The sequence below is a fragment of the Pholcus phalangioides genome, unplaced genomic scaffold (genome assembly GCF_987345545.1).
Source record: "Pholcus phalangioides strain wild (caught in Gottingen) unplaced genomic scaffold, Ppha-v1.0 ptg000015l_1, whole genome shotgun sequence".
NCBI lineage: Eukaryota > Metazoa > Arthropoda > Arachnida > Araneae > Pholcidae > Pholcus > Pholcus phalangioides.
In genome coordinates, this window is record NW_028301608.1 from 53,537,631 (window position 1) to 53,562,602 (window position 24,972).

A 24,972-nucleotide genomic window follows, 5' to 3' on the forward strand; every position below is an offset into this window, starting at 1 on the left:
ACTTTTTACGCGATTATAATCTACAGGTTTTCCTGTAGATTATAATATCTAGTAGAGATTTCTTGACCTCTCCTTCGAACTTAGCCTAGCTTCCCAACTTCCAATTTTTTCCCATGATAAGTAAGCCACAACTTATCGAATTCATATTTTCTTAATTGATTTCAATTGATTTAATTTATACTGGCTCTGAGTACAGCCCAGGCTGTATATCTTAATATCGTTCATTGACACACATCCTATACATGTACATTCACACACCCAACTATATAGTATATCACGTGCAAACAATTTCTAATCTTCTTCATCCAGCTCATACGAATCAGCATAAAACAGGGAAGCTTATGGAAGTCAATAGACTCGGTACGCCCTGGGAAAATGCATCTACTTCAGCCAGTCAGCCAGTATATTTACATAGTTATTTTGGACGTTGGCCATAATGTATTCAGCCATATTGCCGTAATTGGTCTCAATTACATACACAAATTTAGTACGGAGTGCTTCCTTCTAATTACTGCTTTGTATCAGCAACCTTTAATGGACCCCCGGTAGTTCGAAGACCTTATTTTAAAAACCACTTGTACGAAATCTTATGCTAACACTGTAGCAATCACGGGAGGAAAATATTGGAGAAAACTGAAGGAAGAAAGAACGTATGACAGTGAATCGAACACAGCCTAAATCCATAATTACTCCAAAATATACGTATAATTGCGTTTTTCCATCCATATTTGATGCCCTACCCATTTTTCATCATAATGGATAACAACGGTGGTGTTGTTCGGGTTCAAGAACCTCAAATTCAAACGAAATCTCTCAATACATGCATATATATATGCCTGCCTTATTCAGAAAGAAAACAATCTAAGGTAGACGTTTACTTCTTCTTCAGAAGCAAAAGTGAAGTAATAATAACAACAATAACCACAAAAAGAGAAAGAAACGAATTTGACTACAGGCCAGTAAACAATGAAAAATCGTCCAACAACTATTAAGCGGCTAAAACTCGAGAGCGTGGGTGTGGTTCTATTTATACTAGATAAAGCTGAGTCCTGATTTCATTATAACATCTCAAAGAGTTCAATCCCTCTCTTAGACACTATTACCCTAGTCCCCACTGGAAGAATTAATTCAGCAAATCCAGATGAAATACAAATGAATGAAGCACGTGTATGAAATGAAAGTTGAAAACAAAATTTCCTTTCGTTATAAAATGATTTTGCTGATGTGCCATTTGAATACGCCCATTTTCTTCTTTCCAATTGCCATTGTTTTTTTCTTCTTCAGCTTAATACCCGAGATGCGTATAAGATTAACTATGGAAATTTATGGAAAACACACACAATGGAAATTTCTTATAAGAGTGAAAAATTTTGGTGCACGTTTCGGCACACGATGGGTGCCATTTCCATACATGGAGTACAGTGATAACTCGGGTTACGAATTTTTGGGCTAACGAAGATTTTTCGCGTGACTTTTCTACCTCTGCTAAAGAATACGGATTCGGCTAACGAACATTTTCTTTGATATGGATGCACGCGCTAATATAAAACATCCCCGTAATGAAATGAATTTTAGTGCTACTCATTATCAGAATTTGTCACTCCAGGCTGATTAACTCATGAACACGTCACAATCATCTGCCAGATTTACGTCTAATTACCTTTCTGAAAGTTTTTGAATCATTTCAGGTAGGTAACCATTTCAAAGATTCGGGTAATAGAAAATGCATTGGAAATTTAAAATTTTTTTACGGAACCGAATTTCAACTGCAATATTCAATAGCCCTCATTTCATCTTCAATTTATGATTTTTCAGTAACTCGGCAATAATTGGTAATTTTGCCGGCTTTACGGCAACGTTTTTTTGGGATGTCCTGGATTTTGCCGTATTCAAAAGCTTTCACTTTTCCGTATTCTTCTTCAAGTCAATGTGATCAACAGCTTTTAACTTTTTTTTCGTGAAATAATTTTTTGGTCACTGCGATTTGGAACAGAACAGCTCTTAATTGCAGTAACTTCAGAAATAATTGGAAATTTCGATGAGAATTGCATGTTTCCGCGACATTTAGTGATATTCCCGTACGAAGAATCACACAATTTCCCGTATTTTTCCCTCAATGAAAGTTTTTATTTGAACCCAACTTGCTATGGCATCGAGGGCCACAAATAGTTTTTGACAGGATTTATTACTTATTTATTAAATTCTTCATTTAATTAAAATAATTATTAATAAATTAATAATTGATATTTTGGAAAAGAGTATTCACATGTTCTCTCATAGATAGTGACAGTGAACAGTAAATAAAAAAGTTCATATTTTCAAATTTGTTATTCTGAATTTCGTAAAAAAAACAGAGCAGCTTTTCAAGTCCCTAGTTTCCATTTTCACCCTGCTAAATACGTGACTGAATATTTTTACCAGTAGACGGCACCACATTAGTTTTGAATATTTACGGATAAACTTGAAAGAAAAATTTTTTTGAGGGAAAGTTTGCTCTCTCGTCGAGATTACCATCACTGACCTCCGATGATTGCGCAATAAAATCTCTGTTACCGCTACTTCCATAACTTCTACAGTAGGTTTTTGAAATCAATCATTTGCCAGACCTGTGCGTTTAAAGAAGTTTTGTTTTTGTGTGTTGAAAATACAAATTGTTTCGTCAAATCAGAAATAATTTTTCTTTTTATTGCATTAACCACAATTTCGTCAATCAAAACTAATATATGAAAAGTATAATATTTTTTTCATCTTGTCGCGGCCCAGATGTTGGCTACCCCTGAATTAAAAATAAATTATCAAGTCTGCCCGAGGACCACCTGTATCATCGTCGCGGACCATAGGTTGAGAAACACCGTCCTAGAGAGGAATAGATTAAATACAAAAAGGATTAGAGTCGACGACTATCGATATTTACGGCTTCTTTCTGATGGTAACCAAATCTTTTAGTTTAGCACGTGGGCGAATACATTTTTATTTTCCTTTAACAGCTGATAATAATAAAAAACGAGAGGGAAAACCGACAACAATAACAAGAAGCATCTGCAAATAATTCCTGAGCTTTTCTCTGGTTAATAGTAGATAAACAAGTGAGAGCGGTTTTTTTTTTTGTTCTTAACCGCTCACCTTCGCTTTCATCACCGATTTTCTCCACATTTATAGTGAGTGAACTTCCAAAGTGGGACAGGTGAAAGATCACATAAAGGGTCAGACAATAAAGTAAAATAAAAATAACAACAATAATAACGACAGAAGAAGATTTTAGAATTGTAAGAAAGAAAAAAAAAGATAGAGAGCTCATCTTGTAAACCTACTTTCTAGAAAACAACAAAGGGAGAGAATCTTCTGGAAGGTAATCCCAAAGAGCCTAAAAAGCCGAAATGTCCACAGAGGAAATGTGATCGACACACACACTATACAGTTAGATGACATGGAACAAAGACTAGGCCTGACCGTGGGGGGTTTTCACAGTCTTGCTAGCTTGCGTAGGTTGGTGGTGGGCCCGTCTTGCTTGCTTCCTTCCTTCCTGCATTTTACCGTACACGGCGATACCTCCGCTAACGAATGTCTCGGCTTACGAATTTTTCGGCTGACGAAGATATTTTTTTTCATGATTTTTTTAGGCATTTCTAACGAACATTATTGCTGATATGAATGAACGCGAAACTATAAAATGGCCACGTCATGAGCTGAATTTTCACTTCAATCGTCACATCAGAATTACTGTCACTCGAGAACTATTAACTCTCATGTCGATCCTCAGAATCTTTTTCCAGATATATTTCTGAAATGTTTTGTGGGGAAAATCATGTAAAATGAAAGATTCAACATGAAAAATGCATTTATAGAAAATGCATTGATGAAACAAAAAAGGAGCCTATGTTTACAGAGCACCATTCTTTCCACAATATTCTTGTATAGGCGTATTCAGAATTTTCTCAAGGAGGGGGGGGGGGGGTGGTTTCAATTTTTTTTCTTCTCAAGGGGGGATTTACGTTTTTCCTGTAAAATAACACTGTAATCTCGGCTTGAGGGGGGTTAGAATCCCACCCCCTCCCCCTTTCGTACGCAAATGGACTCTTGCCATCAACCTGAAGAGTCAGGACATTCTAAGAGCTTATCTTTTTCATCTGCATGTATCAGACACAGAAATGGAATAATCACAAATAGATGGATGGGGACATCTATGAACTCGACTGGGCTATTTCAACATCAACTCTAGTCACTTTCAGACCCTGCATGCAAAAATGTGTGGGGGGTTGCTTTTTCTCACTGTAATATTTTTTCTTTTGACCTCCGGGAGTCAAGGCCTGACTTGAAAGTTTGTGCAAGTTTTGTGTTAGATATATGGTGAATATGAACTTTTTGGGGCTTTTATCAGAGGGCAGCACTTGAAGTTGAACTTTCAGGGTTTTTTTTTTTGATGGCTTCCAGGAGAAAGTGCCTCGGGAAAAGTGTGATTTTATACATAAAATTTAGAAAAAAATTGTATGTGAATATGAATATACCCTGCATCGTCCTGGATGAAGAAAATTGAACGAAGTGTGTCATTTCTTCACAAAAAAAAGAAAGAAAAAAAAAAGGAGAATTTGAAAAAAAAAATGATTTTCTGGCATTTATGTTTTTTATGCATTTTTTGAGTATCAAAAATACAAAAACATATTTAAAATTCTAAAAAAATGAATGAACAGGTTTGAAAGGGGGGGGGGTTGGTAAAGCTGGTATTTTTTGTGGACATAGTGTAAAATATAAAGATCTTTAATGTCTCATTCTCCTGTAAATTCTCATCCATTCTAGTTTCGAAACTGTTCATTTTAACCTTGGGTCTTGGGTCAGTTTTTGTCTTTTATTTATAGCGCTCCTTGGTATTTTGAAAAACCTATCTGTAAATTTGGAGCAGTAATTGTAACGAATTGAACGATTTTCCATATAAACCTAAGGAGAATCACGTTCCGGCTAACGAAGATTTCGATTAACGAACGCGCTTCCGGAACGAATCATCTTCGCTAGCCGAGGTATTTCCACTGTAGTCATCATGATAATCAACATCATCTTGAGCGCATCACAAGAATTGGGACAGCCACGCGATGCGCAAGTATATCTATATACACCTGGGGTTCTTCCTTAATATTTTTTTTTCTCTTTTAATTCCTTTCGCTTCCTTTAAGGTTAATAAACAAGACAGTGGAAGTGAAGGAATACAGTTACCGTCGGCTCTCTTGTATTTTTTACATTCTAACTCGCCATTCCACGACCCACACGACCAGTAGCTATTTTTGAGGTTAGTGGGCCGGCGACTGAACTAATTGCTATTTTATCCTTGGGAAAAACTGATACCTATGCTAATTGAAATAAGAGGGAATAGGCAGCTGACTTTTTGTGTGATTGGTCACGTATCGATTTCCTTGTTGCTTATCAAATATATTCAAATTATTATCTGGGAGAGAAAGAACTCTGGTAATATCAAATTTTATGCGCTGTTCTGTGTTTTCGTGATGCTGTTGAATACCCGATACCCCCTGAAAATAGAAATGTTGCGAATTTTTAGGGTTTTTTCTTTTAAAACTCCCCGTCTTGGGTGTCGTTAGCATATTGATAGGTCTCGGTGAAATTACACCTGATATACAGAAGTGACATCGGTCGTGAGCGTGACCGTGTCGGAATTTTGAAAATTTGGAAAAGAATCCATCAGAATTTAATAGCCGAAATCCATATAAGGAAGGAGAGACCTGTGGAAATACATGTCTATATTAGCATTTTAACGGGTGAGCTAAATAGGGTTTAGGCCATATATGCTTAACCCATGACCAGCGGGCCAAATATGATCGTTGTCATTTAACGTGGCCATCGGAGTCATCTAATGTGGCCTGTGACCTCAAACCTAATTTTGTAAAAATGTACTGAGTGACACATCTACAGAACTCTTAAGGGACCCATGGCATACTTACAGGTCACTTGAGTGACCCGCGGCACAGTTCCAGAGCACTTAAGCGTCCCATGGTATAGTTACACATCACTCGAGTGACCTACAGTGCAGTTCTACATAACTTGAGTGACCTACAGTGCAGTTCTACATAACTTGAGTGACCCACAGCACATTTCCAGATCAATTAAGTCACTCGCGGTGCATTTCAGATCCTTCAAGTGACCCACGGTATAATTTCCAGAGCACACACTTAAGTGTTCCTTGGTGCTTTTCCACATCACTCAAGTGGTCCGTAGTGCTTTTCCATATCACTGAAGTAACCCATGGTATAGTTCCAGATAACTTAAGAGCACCGCGACATATTTTCAGATCACTTGGGTGATCTGCGACACAGTTCCGAAACACTTGAGCGGCCCGTGGTGCGGTTCCACATCACTCAAGTAGCTCATGGCACAGTTCAAGATCCTTTAAGTGATCCCCGGCATATTTACAGGTCACTTAAGTGACCAGACACATTTACAGGTCACTTTGGGGAAAAGCGCTACATTAACAGATCACTTTAGCGACATAAGTTCTAAAGCACTTCGGCAACCTGCAGTGCAGTTCCACATGACCTAAGTGACCCGCGCGGTACATTCTCATATCACTTAAATGGCCCGTTTTCCCAACCAGTAAACGGGCCCGCACTCTCCTGAATGTTGATCACTCTCAGTTTAGATCCAGAGGCCTACATGTTATTACAGATTTTTATTAATGTGCATTTAAAACATTTTTAATATATGCCTGAATGTGGCTGGAGGTGGGGAGAGGCTCATGTAAATTGAATCCCCATAGAATTCGTTGGACAGCCCAGTTCAAGTCTTCCGTAAACATGGTTATTTTGGCGTGAATTCAGTGGTAGGCTACTTCTACTACTTCAGTCGATGCGTAAGTCGTGTGAGCATTGTGCTGGACTCTCATCATGCGGATCCAAGTTTGAACCGCCGTTGACGGCAACAGTGGTGGTGTCGGCTGAAGTTGGTTTTCTGAAATTTTTTCCCAACTCTTCGAGGAATGAATGTAGACTTTTTCTAAGGGCCTTTATATATATGGTGAATATAATAGGTTAAGAAAGAATGAGATTCTCTCTCATCCTGGGTATGGAGCCGGTAAAGCTATCTTATGTGAGAGCCAGGGTGTGGTTGAGCTCTTCACACCAACAGCACGGAAATTACAATTGATGGTTTGTCTGATTTTTTTTAGATTTTTAATTGATGATCGTATGATTTATAATATATATAATATTTATATAATAATTTTATACAATACTATTTTATATTATGCACAATTGGCCCTGCCTAATCAACGCTTCTATCACACAATATCCGATTAAACGGGGAACAATTCTATTGCCATTTTACAAATACAAATACAAGGCCACAACAGGCAAAATGCCCAACGAGGTGGCCGAGAAAAAATGCGCATAACAAATATGGATGTCATACATTTCGAAAATACAGCAACCCCCAATTGAAAATACAATTATAAAAACGCTACTATAGTTTGTATATTGAAACTGGTGAAGAATCAAAATTAATAAATCTTCTCGAATAAATCAGACATCAAAAATGAAAATAAAATTATATTTAAATAATGATATCGTACGATTCCCGAGATTTTTACTTTTCATTAAACAAGTTAGCGCTCTCTATTGGCTCAACAGAGAGCAAAAATTAAGTGTACGTATTTAAGACACCTTTTGAATACTTTTGAAGACCAGTACTAACTCTCAAATGTATTTATCTTAACCTAATAACATCCCCTTTCCATAAATTCCAAATGTTTCATTCAATAAAAACATTAGTTGACGTGTGAAGCGTAATATTTGATTAAGCGGCATCAAAAACAGCTTTAAAAGCGTTAAAAACAGCTTGCACTCATGATAAAATAGGTGATTGAACATAAATCAATTAAAAATAAAGGAAACTATTCGGTTCATGAAATTAAGCAAAATATTGAGATTTCATTGACTCAATACTATTTAAAATAAAATTAAAAATTTTTTGAATCTTAAGTGCTTTTACTGAACTGATTAGTTTCCTCTTATTTTGAATTAATGTTTGTTCAATTACATTTATGTCATGTTATTTTATCATGCGTGCAAGGTGTTAAAAATGGAATTTTTTGAAAATTCGCCAAAAAATTAAGTATCAGAGATATGTAAAGCTTCATACGGGCATATGATAGCACAGACAATCAACCATATCTTTAAAAAAATTTAAAATAAATCAATAGGTAAATGTTATTTTAATAATATTTATTTAGCATACTTTTTCACCATGAGACCCCTTAACCCTTTGAGAGGCGAGTGGTTTCGCCGTGAAATGACCTGTTCCAAGAACATTTTCTCATTATATATGAACAAACTGTAGCTACAGGAAGACGGAAATTTTTGATATTTCTCATTTCATCTGAAAAAAAAAAAACTAAATGTGATGAATCTGGACAAAACTTACTGGACAAGTTTTTCAGCTGCATAGTCTCCTATTTGCTAAAATCATGAAACCAAGAAAAATTATTGGTAATTACTATTTATTTTATCAAAGTTATTAACTTGTTTCATGGGAAAAACACACCAACGCCCACTTAGAGCTAAGAAGTGTGACCTTTTCCTTCTTGCTCCGCTATAATATGATATCCTTGTGCAATTAGGGAGACTGAATTATGTGTTTTTGGGGAGGTTGGTGTCCTTGCCCTTTTCCAAAAAAAAAAAGACAGAAGCTGACATCCATGTATCAGTAAAGTGTACATCACAAATATATGCCTTTTGTAGCACTAAAAAGAATCTTCATTGAATAATTACTATGTACAATACTTGTAAAGTGCCACTGCGGTCTTATCAGAATGGTGTGATATGTTTTTAGAAATTTGATGATTTGTAAAAGTGAGTTAAATGAAATGAATAATATGAATGAATTTTGTATACAAATTTTTATTGTGTAATGCTAGATAACTTTCTGTAATTTATGATTTTATTTCACTCATTATTTTATGTTCAGTACTGGCGGATACAAGAAACGTTCGAAATAGAATCAGACTTATTACCAGATTTGTTGTTGTATTTTTTAGTAACCTAAAATATTTTGAAAATTTTAATTTTTTTAATGATATACCGTAGCAATGAAATTGTACATAGTTATAACTATACTTATCATTTTGATGTAAAACTAATAATCTTGAAAAATCATCTATATCATGTTTTACAGGATTGGTTGTTACGCTACTAAACCACCACCTACCTCCCTTTTGAGAGATGAAAAAAGAATTACCACCATACCCTCACATTGATGAGGTCCAGGCATTGCATTTATCAAGTGTAATTTTACTAAACACTGGAGAAAATAGAAAGCAATCCTCAAAGGGTTAAGCGCGTTCGGATATCAAAATGTAGATCAGAGAAACGGCTTCATGTTCTAACGGACTCCACAGCCAAATATAATAATTCACTTTGACTTCACGAAGCTCTCGATTTCAGACATTTTCCTCAATGCAAGGTACTCATTTGGAAGGAACGTGAAACGAAATGTTTTTTATGGCGATCCGTTTGTAACAAGCTATAAAACAGAAGTAGGAAGTACATAAAAGCATTTATTAACAAACTGTTTACCTGGTTGTGTTAAATGTGAGCATTTTATGATAACCCTTTTCCCACTTCTCCGTGTCTCTTTTTTTATGTTATTATTAGCTTTGTGCGTGTGTGTGTGCGTGTGTATGCGTCAGCCTACGGGTGTCTCTTTCACAAGATGGTCATCCTGTCATCGTCATCATCCGCCCAGAGGCTATACTTATATTATTATTATTACTGCGAACCATAATAGACGTTTAATTTAGTGTTGCCATTCTTCCTGTTTTACGGGTATTTATTTCATTATCATGCTGGTCACACGCTACTTTTGTAATCATCGGCACCAGTATTGTTAAATTTTGGTGAACTTCACGCGAATTTGTGTACTCTCCTCGTAATATCTATGCATTCGAAAACATTACTGCGCTAAGCAAATGACTTTACCCTTTTTAGGCAAGAAAAATACAATGGATCCAGAAAAATCAAGTTGGACGACGGAAGGGGGAGGAAAGGACCATGCCGCTACCGAGTATAAAAAGAGTACATACTATGTCAGTATAAAGTGAGATGGCTTATTAAAGAAAATTTGAATTTTTAACAGATATTTGGGCGGATAAGAAATTTGCACGCATTCTGTTCAAAAGATGTGCTCAGCCAAAAAAAAAAATTTCTTGAGATATATTTTCGCAGAGCCGCTATTAAGGGTAAGCAACAGGTACGGTCGCACCGGACCCCGCACTTAGGTAATAGAAGTGAAAAAAAACATACATATGTATATCAAATACATTTTTTTGCAGTAAACAGGGTGTCTGAGCTTCAACTGATTTGATTCTGGAATTTTCATCAATTCTGCAATTATTTCTTTCATTAATTCTGAATTTTCATCAGTTCTGGTATTTTTTCTTTTATCAATTCTGGGGATTTATCTCTCATTGATTCTGAATTTTCCTCTCTCAATTCTGGAATTTTATCTTCCATTAAGGCTGGAGTTTTTGCGCAGGGCCGTCATTTCAACTTTTTCCGGGGGGGGGGGGGCAAAGAACATGTACTCAAGGTATACATATATATATATACCATTTGTAGTGTATTTTCAAAAGCCGGGGGGGGGCAACGGCTCCCCCCTGACCCTCAAAATGACGGGCCTGGGTTTTTGTCTAATTAATTCTGAATTTTCATGAATTCTGGGATTTTTTCTTTGATTAATTCTGAATTTTCATTAGCGAGTAGAGTTCCACCATTCCTGTGTATTCTGTGATAATGCATAATTCTTTGAATGTCCATTCCTCTCCCCCCCACAAAATTTATAAAATCGGGACAGGGGGGGGGGGGTCCCAAGAAATTATTTACGCACCGTTTCTTTGCTCAGCTATTATGAGGCATTAGAATGAAACTGTCTATTGTACATCACGGATTGCGATATTTTTTTAATGTACAAAATGTGTTTCACAGATCCTTTCAGAAAGTCTCTCGGAAAAATAAATTTGAATCTAATCAATTGAGAGAAACTGATCAAGAACTAAAAAAACTGTTGTTTTTTTTTTTTTGTCATATATTTGCTTTCACTATAGAAAGGTCATTGCAGGAACAGCTCCCCGCCACGTACACGGATCAACGCGAATACGACGAACTCATCAAGACATTAAGTACGGGAATGTTTGTCAACAAGGGATGGAGGCGGGAACACCTTCTAGCACCCCTACATATAGTCCTGCAACTTAATAACGATAACTTTCAGCGGGGGGGGGGGGGTTATTTAAAACTTAGCTTCAAAATGCGCAAAAAGAAAAATTCCGACGAGAAAAAAGGTGATAACATTATCCGAAGTCCCGGACAACATCATCCGTGATTCTAATAAGCGGCATCGACCGTATTTTTGTCCGATCCCCCCCCCCATTTCCAAAAAATGCCTAAAAATTTGAATAAATACTAAGAAAAGAATAATATTTTTCTTCACAGTCTATATATGACCTCGTAAATAGCACCTAGTTTTAATAATATGATCATAATCCTATAGAATTTGAAGCAAATGCCGTAGAGAAGGTGTGAATTTATGATCCCCAGAAGGGGATACCCATATTCAAAACCAGACTTTTCAGCGGAAAGCTCTCTTTTGAATAGTCAACAAACTCCCCCCCCCCCCCCTGATCTTCAAACCGAAGGCAGTGACCTTCCCATTTTTTAAGTGCGAAATATTTTTGCTACAAAGCCATCACTTTCTTAACCTGTCAACCTGTTATTTTTATATTTTTTTTTTATCGTACTTTATCAGATTTTTTTTCCCCCCATGAAAACTTGTATTATATATAGAGATACTGTTTCTAGAGAGTTTCAGTTCGAGAATCATATTATTCTTTTCTCTAGTATAATTCAGAACTATAAAAGCCTTAATCTCTCAAGGCTGGAAGTTTTCACTTTATGGATGGAGCACAATACACGTCGAGCGGGGCCACGTAATAACAACAACAGCAGCAACCGTGCATAATTCTGCAAGAAAAGCCTATAGGGAATACATAATATAAGTGAAATTTCTATTATTATTTTTTTAATATTGCGATTAACTGTGTGAATGTAAGGTGAAAATAAAATAAAAGAGTTTTTTTTTTTCCATCGCCCTATTTTCCATAACAGAGTTAACATGAACAGAAACATTTTTATTTTTCTTATTCTCCTCCATCAATAATTTTTGTCCTTATTTCTTTGTTAAAACTTGAATTTATATAGAAAAAGAGAACAATGAAACGCTAAAATATTCTGCTACTGACCTTATAAACTATAAAGAATAAAATTGCTCTTCAAAATTGTATGAATGAATGTTCGGAAGGAACGGGGTTTCGGGTGAAATGAAAATTAATGGTAATTCTATTTATTTATTTTGGATTAGTTAAACTGTCTCCATTAGGTTAGATATTTTTCAGCTCTAAAATTATTTGGTTGCATTATTTATAAAGATATAAATACATATAAAAAGATAGAAATAAATATTTCTATATTTTTTATATTTTTCAAATTTCAGAGAAGAATTGGAGAACTTATTTCAGAGAATTTTGTAGAATTACAGTTAGTTTGTGCAGTCAAACTTCGTTTAAGGGGGGGGGGGGTCACTGTTGGGAGAGGAAAAAACATGACACCGTAAAAGCGGAGTGACCCGATAAGCAGAGTAAACTTTGGCCTCGCTATTTCCTCTCACTCATTAATGCACTAACGCACATAAAACCAACATTATTCAAATTAATGACTTGTCTTGGAAATTTGGAAATTCATAACTTTATTAATTAATATACTTTTCAAAGTAATCAAAATTTATTAATAAGAATAAAAATTACATTTATTCGACCGGTAAGTACTATAAGATATAGACTATAAAGATATAATTCTAATATTATTCTAACTCTGTGCTCCCACTTGAGTATGGCATGGAGGCCCCAGCTGCATAAAAGAGCCTCGTATTAATGAGACGAAAATTGAAGTAAAATAATTGTTGAATTTCATAACACAGGCCTACAAGATTTTAAATTATCGGTGAGTGGTAATTACAGTTTAGTAGGGTGGATGAATTAACGTAAAAATTACGATCCTCTGTCGCGGAGCTTCTTAATATATCACAGCCATGCTCTGTCGAACGGCAGGAAAACTTAGTGTACATTGTGTATTGTGTATTCTATGAAATTTTTTGAAGGTGTACTTTCCCAAAAATGTCCTTCCCCTTAAGTGGAGTTTAATTTAACTTTTTAACCAAATTTAACCCTCTATGATCCACCCCCAAAAAACATATAGATACCCCCACACAAAAAAAACCCCAAAAAACAGATGTAAATGGGCGCCGTTAGCATATTTTTAATTGAAACAATACATCAACATATCAATTTAGTTAATTAGAGTGAATTTTTTTATATTAGATGAAATGGTTAATTTATAAGGGTGTGATATTCAGTTTGTTTTGATTTTAATGTTATTTATAAATTGATGAAATTATAAATCATGAAATTTTAAATATACTTAGTAAAGTTAAACAGTTTTTACCTCGAGAATTTCATTTTCAATACCTTCAATTGTGTGTGATTTTATAAATCTTTGAACACGTAAAATTTCAGCAACCCTCAAAAAATGACAATTTTATTTTTGCCTTCATATGCAAATAATAAACAATGTACAGGGTGTCCCATAAATTTGTAAATAGCTTAAAAATTCATAAAAATTGAAGAAATTATATATTTGAATGCGGTTTTCGAGAAAGTTATTTTCACGAAGGGGGATTTTTTTTTTGGTACCGAAAAAAATGTTAGTTTGAATTGCTGTTGATAGAGTTGCAGTTGAGGGCACTGCACGAAAACAAATCACTGGAAAAATGCTAATCGGAGTACTATAAAATGCAGAGTGTGCGATTAATAGCTCATTTCTGAATTTTTCTGTTATTGCCAGTTAACTTGTTTACGCCAGCTTATGGCCCGATTTAGGAGCTAGGCACTGGCATTAAAATTCTGATGCTGGTTCTGTTACTGCCGCTTACATAAGGTTTTCATTGTGATGTTGACACCGATAGGTAGAGTGCTATAGGTGAAGTTGTTTACCTCCTTAGCCACGAATAGTCGGCTGAAGCTTTACTAACGTTTCGGATACGGAGTAGACTAAAGAAAGGTTCAAGCCCAATCACTTCTAAAGGACTTTCGTGCAGCGCTCTCTATTGACAAAAATTTGAACTGATTTTTTTTTCTGGGGAAAAAAACTAAAAAAAAAAACAAAAAACAAAACACAAATGCTACACGCCCTCTTTGTGAGAATAACTTTTTAACAAATCACATTCAAATATACGAATTCTTTCAATTTCTATGAATCTCCAAACAGTTTAAGAATTTATGGGCCACCCTGTATAATTAACGTGCATTAAGTGAATAAAAATATTGTATTATGTGTTCCCCCTTTCTCATATATATTACAATCGCGCATTCAACGACCAGAGTGTTATGCATCGCAGATAATTTGGGTTGTTCACACGTCTATGTGTATACACTATGTTCTCGGAAAAATGAAAGGACTTTTTTTTTTCATAGTAAAGTGTCAGAGATGAAACATTTGAATATTTACTCGGACACATCCTCTCCCTCCCAGCAGTAAAAAAATACAAATTCTCACTCGCCACGAGGAAGTTGTAAAAGTTCTGTATAAGACAGATTCAATGGAAATAATAATAATAAAATCCAGGAAGAATGAACAACAAAACGAGTAGACACATACAAGACAGACATTAATGTTAAAAACACGATTCCTTTTTCTTTCTATTTTCAGTCGTCCAAACAAGCGCGTTTGCATGTAAGTTCGTTTCTCCCTGGTGTCAAATATTTTCTTGTTATATTTAAAAAATGCACTTCTCAAACGTCTTGTCTTAAATACTCAAGGGCTGTTGCCCTTTTTATTTTATTTTTTCTGACCAACGCGTACCTCCCTCGATCATCATGTTCTGTTCTCTCTTCGTAACCCTTATCTCAATATATTCCATCCAGTTCATCCGACATTGCGGAGCCTGTTTCGTGCTCATGACCCCAAGGGTTCATGGAAAATAACTTCATTTCTTTACATGCTTTTTTTTTCCTTCCCCATTTAAATACCCTTTCACTTTTTTTTTTTCTCGGATTTTATTCGAAAAATGCATTTTATATTTCTTAAGACTCGTAAAAGTTTAAACTGAAAATGATTAAGGAAGTAATTTCTGTTTTTTTCTCCCCCGTGGCTATTGATTTCTCAAATTGATTCGTCCGGTTCGAAGATACTTCTCTGTGTTCTTGATTGATGAATCAGAATTATATATTTATATATATTTTAACCTTCTATGGTCCTGTGTGTATCCCTTTAATTGGCAATCATTGAAATATCCAGAAGAGAAAAATATTGGTGGGTTATATATTAAGCAAATATGAGGTACCCTGAATGCTATTATATGACAAAAAAAAAATTATTGTCAATACTTGAAAAAACATGGGATGTTGCACTTCAAAGAGCATGTGTGACGTACAAGATTAAAAATGTCATTTATTGTTTGCCAACTTACTTTTTTATCATTGCTGAAGACAGTGCCATCTCAATGCATGAGCTCGGAGTCTCTCGAAAATGAGAACTGGTTGAAATTTTCGAGAATATGCCAGGTAGGGCCTCAGAAAAATCACTTGGCCCGGGGTGCTCATGATGCTGTCAAGACGGTCCTAGTTGGAGAATGCACAGCAATATGTCTCCTCCAGGCATGGGGCACTTCCCTCTAAAATGCAAGGGTCAGAAAACGTTCTTTATTGACATTTCGAGGAATAAGAGACGTGTGTACCTTTGAGCCATTCTGCTGGTAATTACAGAAACTTCATGAACAGCACGCAAGTAAAAATCGAGTGTTTAGGAGTTGCTTAGAAGCATCAATACCGAAACGAGTTAAAAATATGCGCTGCCTTTATTTGAAAGAATATAAGAAACTCATGTTTTGCTTTTGCGAGCTACACTGCCAAATAAAGGGATATTTGAACGTTCATGGTGAAAAAACCCGTTATACATTATACCAATTTCTTTTCTAAATTGTTTTGGTATTTTAATAAGAACAACTTTTAGCGTCATTTAAGTGCAAAATACGAATATATAAGTACTATGCCGTTTTTTTTTAAAAATCTAAAAAGAGCTGATTCCTTGCCGGTGGCATTTTTTGAGAGCTGCTGAAATTTTGCTCGTGTGCTCACAGGATTAATAAAGTCACACCAAATTGAGGGAATTGCAAATAAAATTCAAAGTAACAACCATGGAACTTTGCTATATATAAAAAGTAATAAAAGCTATAAAAAGAATTTTAATATAAAAAGATAACAGTAAAATAAAGGAAAACTGTTTATTTTACACTTAATTGACTACTGTAAAAGTAAGGTAGTTGAAGGTAATATGGCCATGCTAATTTTTAATGATTTTTGTTGACGCGAGTATGATAAATTCTGAAAGCAGATAATGTTAAAAGTGTTTTGGAAAAAATAAAAAAAACAATCCAAGGTTATATCTTAATGGAAAATATTAAAAACAAATCTTTCTTTTTTTTCAAAGAAGTCTACAATTTTTTAATTGAAAATTAAATACAAAAAGAAATATATTCGTCCAGAAAAAACTTTTCTTAAGCTTTAACTAAATAAAAATAGTGAATCAAAAACTGAAAAATTTTCGCGATAATCGAGAGAAACATTTCGGACAGATAAATTACCTTCCCTCCTTCTTAATGAATAAAACATTTTGGGGAAGGGGGAGGGAAAAAAAGACCTGGTCACATAAAATTTTTGATAAAAAGATTTGATACTCGCACATGCGCAATGAATGTAGCATATCTGGCCATAAAACCAACTTATCAAATATTCTAAAGAAACCTACACGACAGACAGAATTGACTAAACAGATTGAAACTACAATAAATGAAGTTGAAAAATCATTAAAAATTGCACATGTCATGATTAACGAAGTAAAATTGTGGGGGAACAATGAAACCTGAGAAGAAATACAAATGTATTGTAAGAAAATAACAAAACTTGGCTTTCCGTCACAATATGGCGAACCGGCGCGAATCTATGCATCACCCAAGCAAAAAAAAAAAAAAATTGTCATGGGCCAAACAAATATCTACACACATTCCGAACATCACATTCCGAATTCCGTCCCACTATAATTTTACGATAATTTTGAGGAGATTCAGCCACTGCGCTACAACGATATCTTTTTAATTTCGCTCAAAATCAATTTCATGATGTTTTCAAATTCCTCTCACCAGTTTTTTTTTTTGTTTCGAGGGTGTTTATCACTAGCAGTGTTTTGCACTATTAACCCTCCGAAAGTGTTAATGAAGCTGCCGTGCCGCATGGGTGCGGTAGCCCAGGTCGATAAGATACTCCCCTAAAGTACCAAAGGATATTTAGAGGTGTCGCGAATTCGATGCCCGGTTCGTTCGTCCGTCAGAAACTTTCCTGACACAGGTGTACAACAGAAACGACGATATGACTACAGAAAAAGTTTGTTACAGCCGGGAGTCCCACACCGAGGGGGGTTAGAGCACCACCGACATACATTCCTGCATACGTATTTCGATTTGGTAGAAATTCCGTAGAGCAGTATATCTTCAAAGTGTGCGTCGCGGCGATTTGTGTACCTATTCGTAATTTGAAGCTGTTCTTTTGTAAGCGAAAAATATCTACTGAACCAGTGGTTCTCAACATTTTTTGACCCGTTTTTGGTTTATAATTTCTATGGCGGAGCCTCAAAGGCTTTGCCATATTTTTTGTGTTTATTTATCAAATTCACTGATGTATTTTATTTTCCTCGTGCGGCCGCGAAGTCCTTGGGACTTCGGAGGTGGCTTTACTTGGGCTCACTTATATCATCGACGAGAATGCAGGAAATTGCGGTCCTAAACACGGAGTGCCACTAAATTTGGCCAAAAATAACAATTTATTGCTTTAAATGCAGAATTTGATAACTACTTCAAAAATCGCTGAAGGTGTGTGGAAATAAAGGGCTGCTACAAATCGCAGTAAATAAAAATGTATTACACGAAAAAAAAATTCAAATGATCTGATAACAATATTCATTGAGAAAAATACGGTAATATGGGAACTCAAATAATAATCCGTGAAATATGTACGGGATATTTCCAATTTCCATCAAAAAAATTGTTAGATGTAGGACCAAACGTGAATTATACAGTTAAATAGTAGTATCTCTCGATATAACGATAATCTCTCTGCAACGGTTTCTTTTCCTTGGTCTGCAGAGATATCGTTATATCCAGGTTTCACTGCATTAATATTGGCATCATGGTAAGAAAATAATTTTTTATGTCACATTCCTTAAGGCTCTTTTCTGTTTTCCTTTCGAAATTTTTGATAAATACTGCGTAAGGTGCGCTACTTTCTACAGTTTTTCTTTTCTAACTATTCATTGCCCATGGGAAGAAGAAGCGTTCATTGAAAAGAAAAAAAAGTGTCAAATGTAACACGGTCAAACATCACGTTTCACTCGAACAAAGATAGAGACAACCTGCGAATTATTATCATTATTATTGTTGTTGTAATTACCTTGATTGCTTAATTATCGTTAGGTCGTGCGTCGAATGTAAGCCAAGGGGAAATTATTCGAAAGAAAGAGAAAGAAAAAAAAAAATACTAAATAATAAACAGAGAAGAGTAGAAATTAGTGAAAATTCTCCATTGAGTTGAAAAAAAAAGGAGGTAAGCGGGACAACGTATAAATGAAATGAAGATCTCTTTGGAAGGCAGTGACACCATTGGAACAATCCAACATGTTGAAGTACAAACATTCGAAAGAAGAATAAAAAGCGATTCGAGAGAATATTGACCTGTCGTTGAAATTAATAGTAATAACAATAAAAAGAAACAATAATAATAAAAGTGTTTCATAACGCATAAGGAAACAAAAACAGAATCAAAGTACAGGTCCAATTACTCTATTTTTTATTATTTAATTCGACGTGGTTTGAATTTTAGAAACATGAGAAGCACGTGTACCTCTATCGCTAATTATAGAAACAAGAACTAACCAATTTCAGGAATTTCTCCATCTTTGAGGGAAGGTTGCTGGCTCCAATTTCATATTTCTTCGTAATAAAGATAATTATAGATTTTGAAATAATAATTGCACTACGTAAATAACAAAATTTAGTTTAGTCTGGACATTCAACTAATCGAATTTCATGTAGAAATGAAAATAGAAACGCTTAATTAATATGATGCAAACAATATATTTCGAGGGAAAATCGGTTTTGTAAAAACTCATTATTTTTTTTGCATTTTGCAGAAGGGAATAATGCTAGTAATTATTATCCCTCCTTTGTTTTGATGTGCTGTTACGAAACTTTTTGTTTATGCAAAATAACTTTGCGGTTTAAAAATGACGATGAAAACAAACGAAACGACTGATTAAAATTTCGAAATTTAATATTGTAATAACCTTTTGAAACATGTCAAGGATAAAAGGAATTATATTCTTGATATTAATTATATTTTTGCGAGCTAATAGACGTGGACAACATGAAACATTGAAAGTATGAAGCTTATTTAAAATTATTATCTTCAAAACATGTTCAAAATAAAATATACTATACAAAAATGCTAAAAAATATATTTTAGTGTAAAAAAGGAAATATAAGAACATTTTTATTGCAATGATTCTGTTATCCAGAAAAATAAATCAGCTAATTTTTTTTCCTTTTTTATAAATGAAACAATTTATTTAATACAATTAATAGCTATATCATGCTATTTAAGTACTATATTTGATTTTCATGGGTTATTATATAATTTTTATTTCGGTTTTTATAAGTTAGATAATTTTGATTTTTATGGATTGTTGTCTATAATTTTCCTTAAATTTTTTTAATTTTTTTTTAGGAAATTTAATTTATATTATCTAAAAGAAGAAATAAATCAATTTATTACCTTTTATAGAGATGCGACAATTTTTCCACGCTTATGATAATTAATAGATATATCATGTGGTTTTGGCTTTTATATAATTTATATAATTTTTAATTTGCCATGGTTTATTATACAATTTTCATTACAATTTATCTCATTACTTTCAAGAAATTTAAGATCTTTGCAAATAAGTGCAGATATATATATAAATATTACGCCAACAACACTTTTAGATGTAGATATTACGATTATAACGTTATTGTTTACGGTTTACGTCAGAGCAATTTATTTTCCTACGATTATTTCTGTTAAATTTTAATGATTATTTATATATTGTTCATATTTTAACCCTCTATGGTTCTATATATATTTGAACAAAAAACCCATTACACCGATTTCTTTTCTAAATGGTTTTGGTATTCTAGAAAGTACACCTTTTTATGTCATTTCAGTACAAAATACGTACTTTTTTTGTCTAGAAAAAGTTGATTCCTTTATTGGTGTCAATTTCTGAGAGCAGCTGAAATTTTACAGGTTTAGAGAGGTTTATAAAAGCTCACCAAATTCAGGGGGATTAGAAATACATGTAATTCAAGGTAAAAATTATTCAGTTTTGTTAAGCAAAATTTTATCTGTTTATAGATAGCATTAAAATCAAGACAAACTGTATGTTTTACCCTTAAATGACCATTTTAGACAATTAAAAATCCACTCTAAGGAACTAAATTACTATGCTGATGTAATGTTTCAATTAAAAATATGCTATGAGCACCAATTTGCATCCATTTTTGTGAAAAAAAGAACTTTTGAAATTTTTATGGGAGTGAACCATAGAGGTATTTAAATATTAAAACAAATTGGATCGAAAGTTTTTTTATCACAGATATATATATATAATTTCTGTACATTTTATACAAATTAAAACGTATTCAATTGATCACCGTTATTATATTTAATGTTAATATCCTGATAAATCAAAACTCTTGAAATGCGTTATAAATGCTTTATTCAAATTGATTACCATTTTTATATCTAATATCGGAGATCAAATCATAATTACAGATTTATAAATATAAAAATGTATATATTATATATATATTTATAAATATAAAAATTTATTATCATGTGTTTTTGACCTCTAGAATTAATTTTTTGCAATACCAACGGCTTGATTATTCGATAAAATAGCCCAAATATGGTATTTATGATAATGTACCGAAATAGCTCCAGGTGGAAAAATTCCATTGACCAAACAAATAAAAACGAAACAAGAAAGTGCAGTAACTCACCAGTTTTTCCAACTGATCTCTGCCCCATAACTAGAACTTTGACTCTGTGACTGGAGCCTCCTAAACTCCGGTGATTAGTCATGACTTTTATTATTGTGATTAATAATTATTGTATAATATTGTTTTGTATATTACACCACATAAAAACAAACGGGACTTTTCTTTTCTATCCGATGTCTGGCAGAGAAGTGATTCTTTCCTCGGCTGAGTCCAGTCTATAATCGTCTCGTTAGATGGCTGTTGCTGCTGGTTCTGCTGGTCCCCCGTCTCCACCCCGAGCAAAAGCACAACTAACAACAACAAACCAGCCACTCACTCTACTGGGCAATTTCTTGCCAGTTTCTGTCTCCTTTCCTCCTTATACACCTGTGGCCCCGAAGAACCGAAAGCCAGAGAGAGAGAGAGAGAGAGGCCGTTTGCCTCATCACCAACTGATTTTATTATCATTTTTTTTTATATACATACCAGCGTTGTGTTGGCCCGTTTTATCGTTATACTGTTTTTCTTTTTCTTATGGACGAGGCACATTTACTATTACGTAAAGAAGAAAAACGGTTTGACTCGAAGGCATCAGATCCATCTTTTTTCTTTTCTTACCGGTGAGTTACTACAGTGGGAACCTCGTTTATACGTCTCTCGATTATACGACTTTCACATTTCTACGGCGTTTGACTACAGCCGCTGTTCATTCCTATAATACATCAGTGGTTCTTAACCCTGAAATCCGCGACCAGTGGGATTGTTTGTTTTTTGAAATTAGTGAAACCAGTGACGCAATAAGTGCATTTATAACAGGACTGTGCTGTGAATTTGTACGATTCATCTAGGAAGCCACTGCGAATCCAGTTTGGGTCGTGACCCAAGACCTCAAGAATCCTTAACTGTAAGTGTATTTGTACAGCAGATATCGGAAAACCCAGCCCCCGTGAATCAAAATTGGGTCTTGGCTCACAGCTCAAGAATCCCTGGCTGTAAATGGATTTGCACGATCCATCTCGGAAGCTCTTGTGACTCTATTTTGAGTTGCAATCCATAGGTTAAAAAACTCGGCTGTACATTTAATTTTAGAATGTTTCATTCATTTGACGTTTTCAATTTGACTTGGAACTCCCAAATCTTTGAGAAACGACATCATTTCCATCCATCGGGAATCCACATAATTTTTCTAAATACATAGTGAAAAAGGCGTCGCTGAAAATTATTTCATGCATATTGTCACACGCCTATATAATACTAAGGGCTGTCTCAAGACGCACCGAAGTCAGTAACAGCTGGAGTAATGCGTGACGTCACTGCTCTGACAACACCAAGTTATAGTAACTAGAAATCCAGGCCGGTCCATCAACCGCCATTAATGAGTGTCAGTATTATCGCTACAGCCAACAGGTGTTCTCTATGTCGTTTCTTTCTAGACGTCACTTTGAATAGAAAACCAATTAACCACCCTCGATGAGTTTGTCAGGATATACAGGGTGTCCTGCAAGTCCTAACTCGTCCTTTACCTCATCAAATGTTCGTCGTAGAGCAGCGGTTCTCAAATTTTTATCACCAGTGGCTCCCTTGCGCGGCTCCTATGCGTGGTTCATTTGCGGCTCCCCAGAATAGTTTGGCAAATAGTTTCCCATATAAAAGAACCGCTTCCAAGCATAAATAAGCTCACAAATTAGTATTTCCCGCTCACCACGACACTCCTCACAAAGGTTGGCGACACACAATTTGAGAAACACTGTCGTATGGGAATGTTTCCAATTCAAAAAATGCTCAGAATGTGTTTATGAAAATCACCGTGTACCAGTTTTGAAAGTCAAAATAGTGTCACAAAATAAAAAAAAATCTAAATTTTTATATGGACACCCTGTCCTAAAAAATCCATAAGTTGTTCTCCTTCCGAGACCAACAAAACAAAAAAGTTTCTAAATACAATTATCCAACGAGATATTTTAATTCAAAATCGGAGAAAAGTTAGGAAAGAACAACTTGAACTACCGGACAACACTTCTTTCCTTCATTATGCTATTCTTCCCCAACTTTTCCCTGTTTTTGAATTATAATATCTCAGTTAATATAGCACTTACAAACGCCATTTTTTTTTTTGGTCTGCCTCAGAAGAGACTGGGAAACAACTTTTTCTTTAATTGGGTTTTTAGCACGGTGTCCATATAAAAATTTGGATTATTTTATTTTGTGACGCACTGCATTTTCGCTGGTACAAGGGTGATTTTTGAACACACTTTGAGAGTTTTTCTTCAAATTTGAACCATTCCTCTACGACTCAACGGTTGATGAGATAAAGGTCTAACTAGGACTTACAGGATAACCTGTATAACAAAGTTCGAAATGCAATGTTGGGATTTATGGCGAGGGGCATTTTCGAAGTGGTTTCAGTTATGCTTTCTTCACATTTATACGACGCGACGCGCGGCATAAATGTGAAAATAACATCACGACGTTTTTGATACGGGCTTTTGCACGTCGTATAAACGAGGTTCCAATGTATTTTTTGTTTATTTGACGGCAGTTCCTTTTTATGTAGTGTATTTCGGAAAAAGAACCCCTTGCGGTGCTCTGTGTTTGTTACCATACGCCGTTGGACTCGTATCCATGTGTATTCCGATGAATATGATTTTGATCTCGTGCCTATATGTGTGAACTCCGTGGGGGGTACCTGATGGAAGTTGTTTGTTTTTGAATAGTGTGGTTATATAGGGGGGAAATGACAGCAGGCGGAAGTGGATGGATGCCTCAAAGGCCAAGGTGATGGCCGGGAATAAACGTGCGAAATGAGCAAAATGGCAACTTGAGGTGTGTGTGTGCCGAAAAACTGCATCGTTTAATATAATTTTTTTTCAATGCTTTGTTTTTAATATAATTTTCTTATTATATCGGTTCGAGACCCAGAGAGATGAGAATCGTGAGCAGAAGTATTCAACCATATCTTTAAATTGTTGGTAAGAAAGAAAACGCGGTACATTACGTTTGGACGCGGGGCATTTGGACTCGTGCCTTTTGGAAGCCGGCTGAATGGGCGGTACCGTTTTCATCGCGCATGACGGTTATCTTTGCTGATTCAATAAATATGTCGAATACGAAACGAAGAAAGCATAGCGATGTTCCAGAATGCAACGCACCGACATTTTGATTATGTCAGAAAAAAAAAATTAAGTATTTATTGATTCACACGGCTCACTGCGGGGTAAAAAAAACCATCACTAATATGGCCTATATAAATATACACTCGCTTCCAAAAGTTAAGCACGCGACGGCTTATATAACATAGCGACACCACTTTAACCGTGTCCTTCTGGATTGGACGGTTAATGGAACACAAATGCGTGATACTCGGGAACAGTCCCTTCACGTGGAGCTTTCGGCACACAGTACTGGCAAATATTGTCTTACCAAGTGATGCTGCAACAAAGGATGCAACAGAGGTGAAAATCACTCGTGGATTCCACTTGGGTACTATAGCAATATACCGATTATCAGATGGGGGATGGTAACCCTGGTTGACTGGACCCATGTCTCTGGGCAGCTGTTTGACTTGCTTGTAAATTGTTTTCGTAATCGGTATATTGCTATAGTAGCTAAGCGGAATCAACAAGAACAACCTCCACAACTTTTACTCTTCCAAGATTGCAATATCACTGTAAGACACTATCTGCTGGTACTGAGTGCCGACGGCTCCACGCGAAGGGACTGTATACAGGAGTACCGCGTGTTTGT

General features: G+C 35.1%; 1 protein-coding gene across 1 annotated transcript in view; it reads right to left on the reverse strand.

The window, feature by feature from the left end:
* The window catches only part of LOC149076224 (ras-related and estrogen-regulated growth inhibitor-like protein A), a 42,390-nt gene extending 20,771 nt beyond the window's left edge, over positions 1 to 21,619 (reverse strand). Inside the window, exon 1 of the mRNA XM_089245507.1 lies at positions 21,250 to 21,619. Coding sequence (XP_089101633.1) covers positions 21,250 to 21,331 — 82 coding nt within the window. The 5' untranslated portion in view covers positions 21,332 to 21,619. The remainder of the gene's footprint in view (positions 1 to 21,249) is intronic.
* Between the last annotated feature and the right edge of the window lie 3,353 nt (positions 21,620 to 24,972).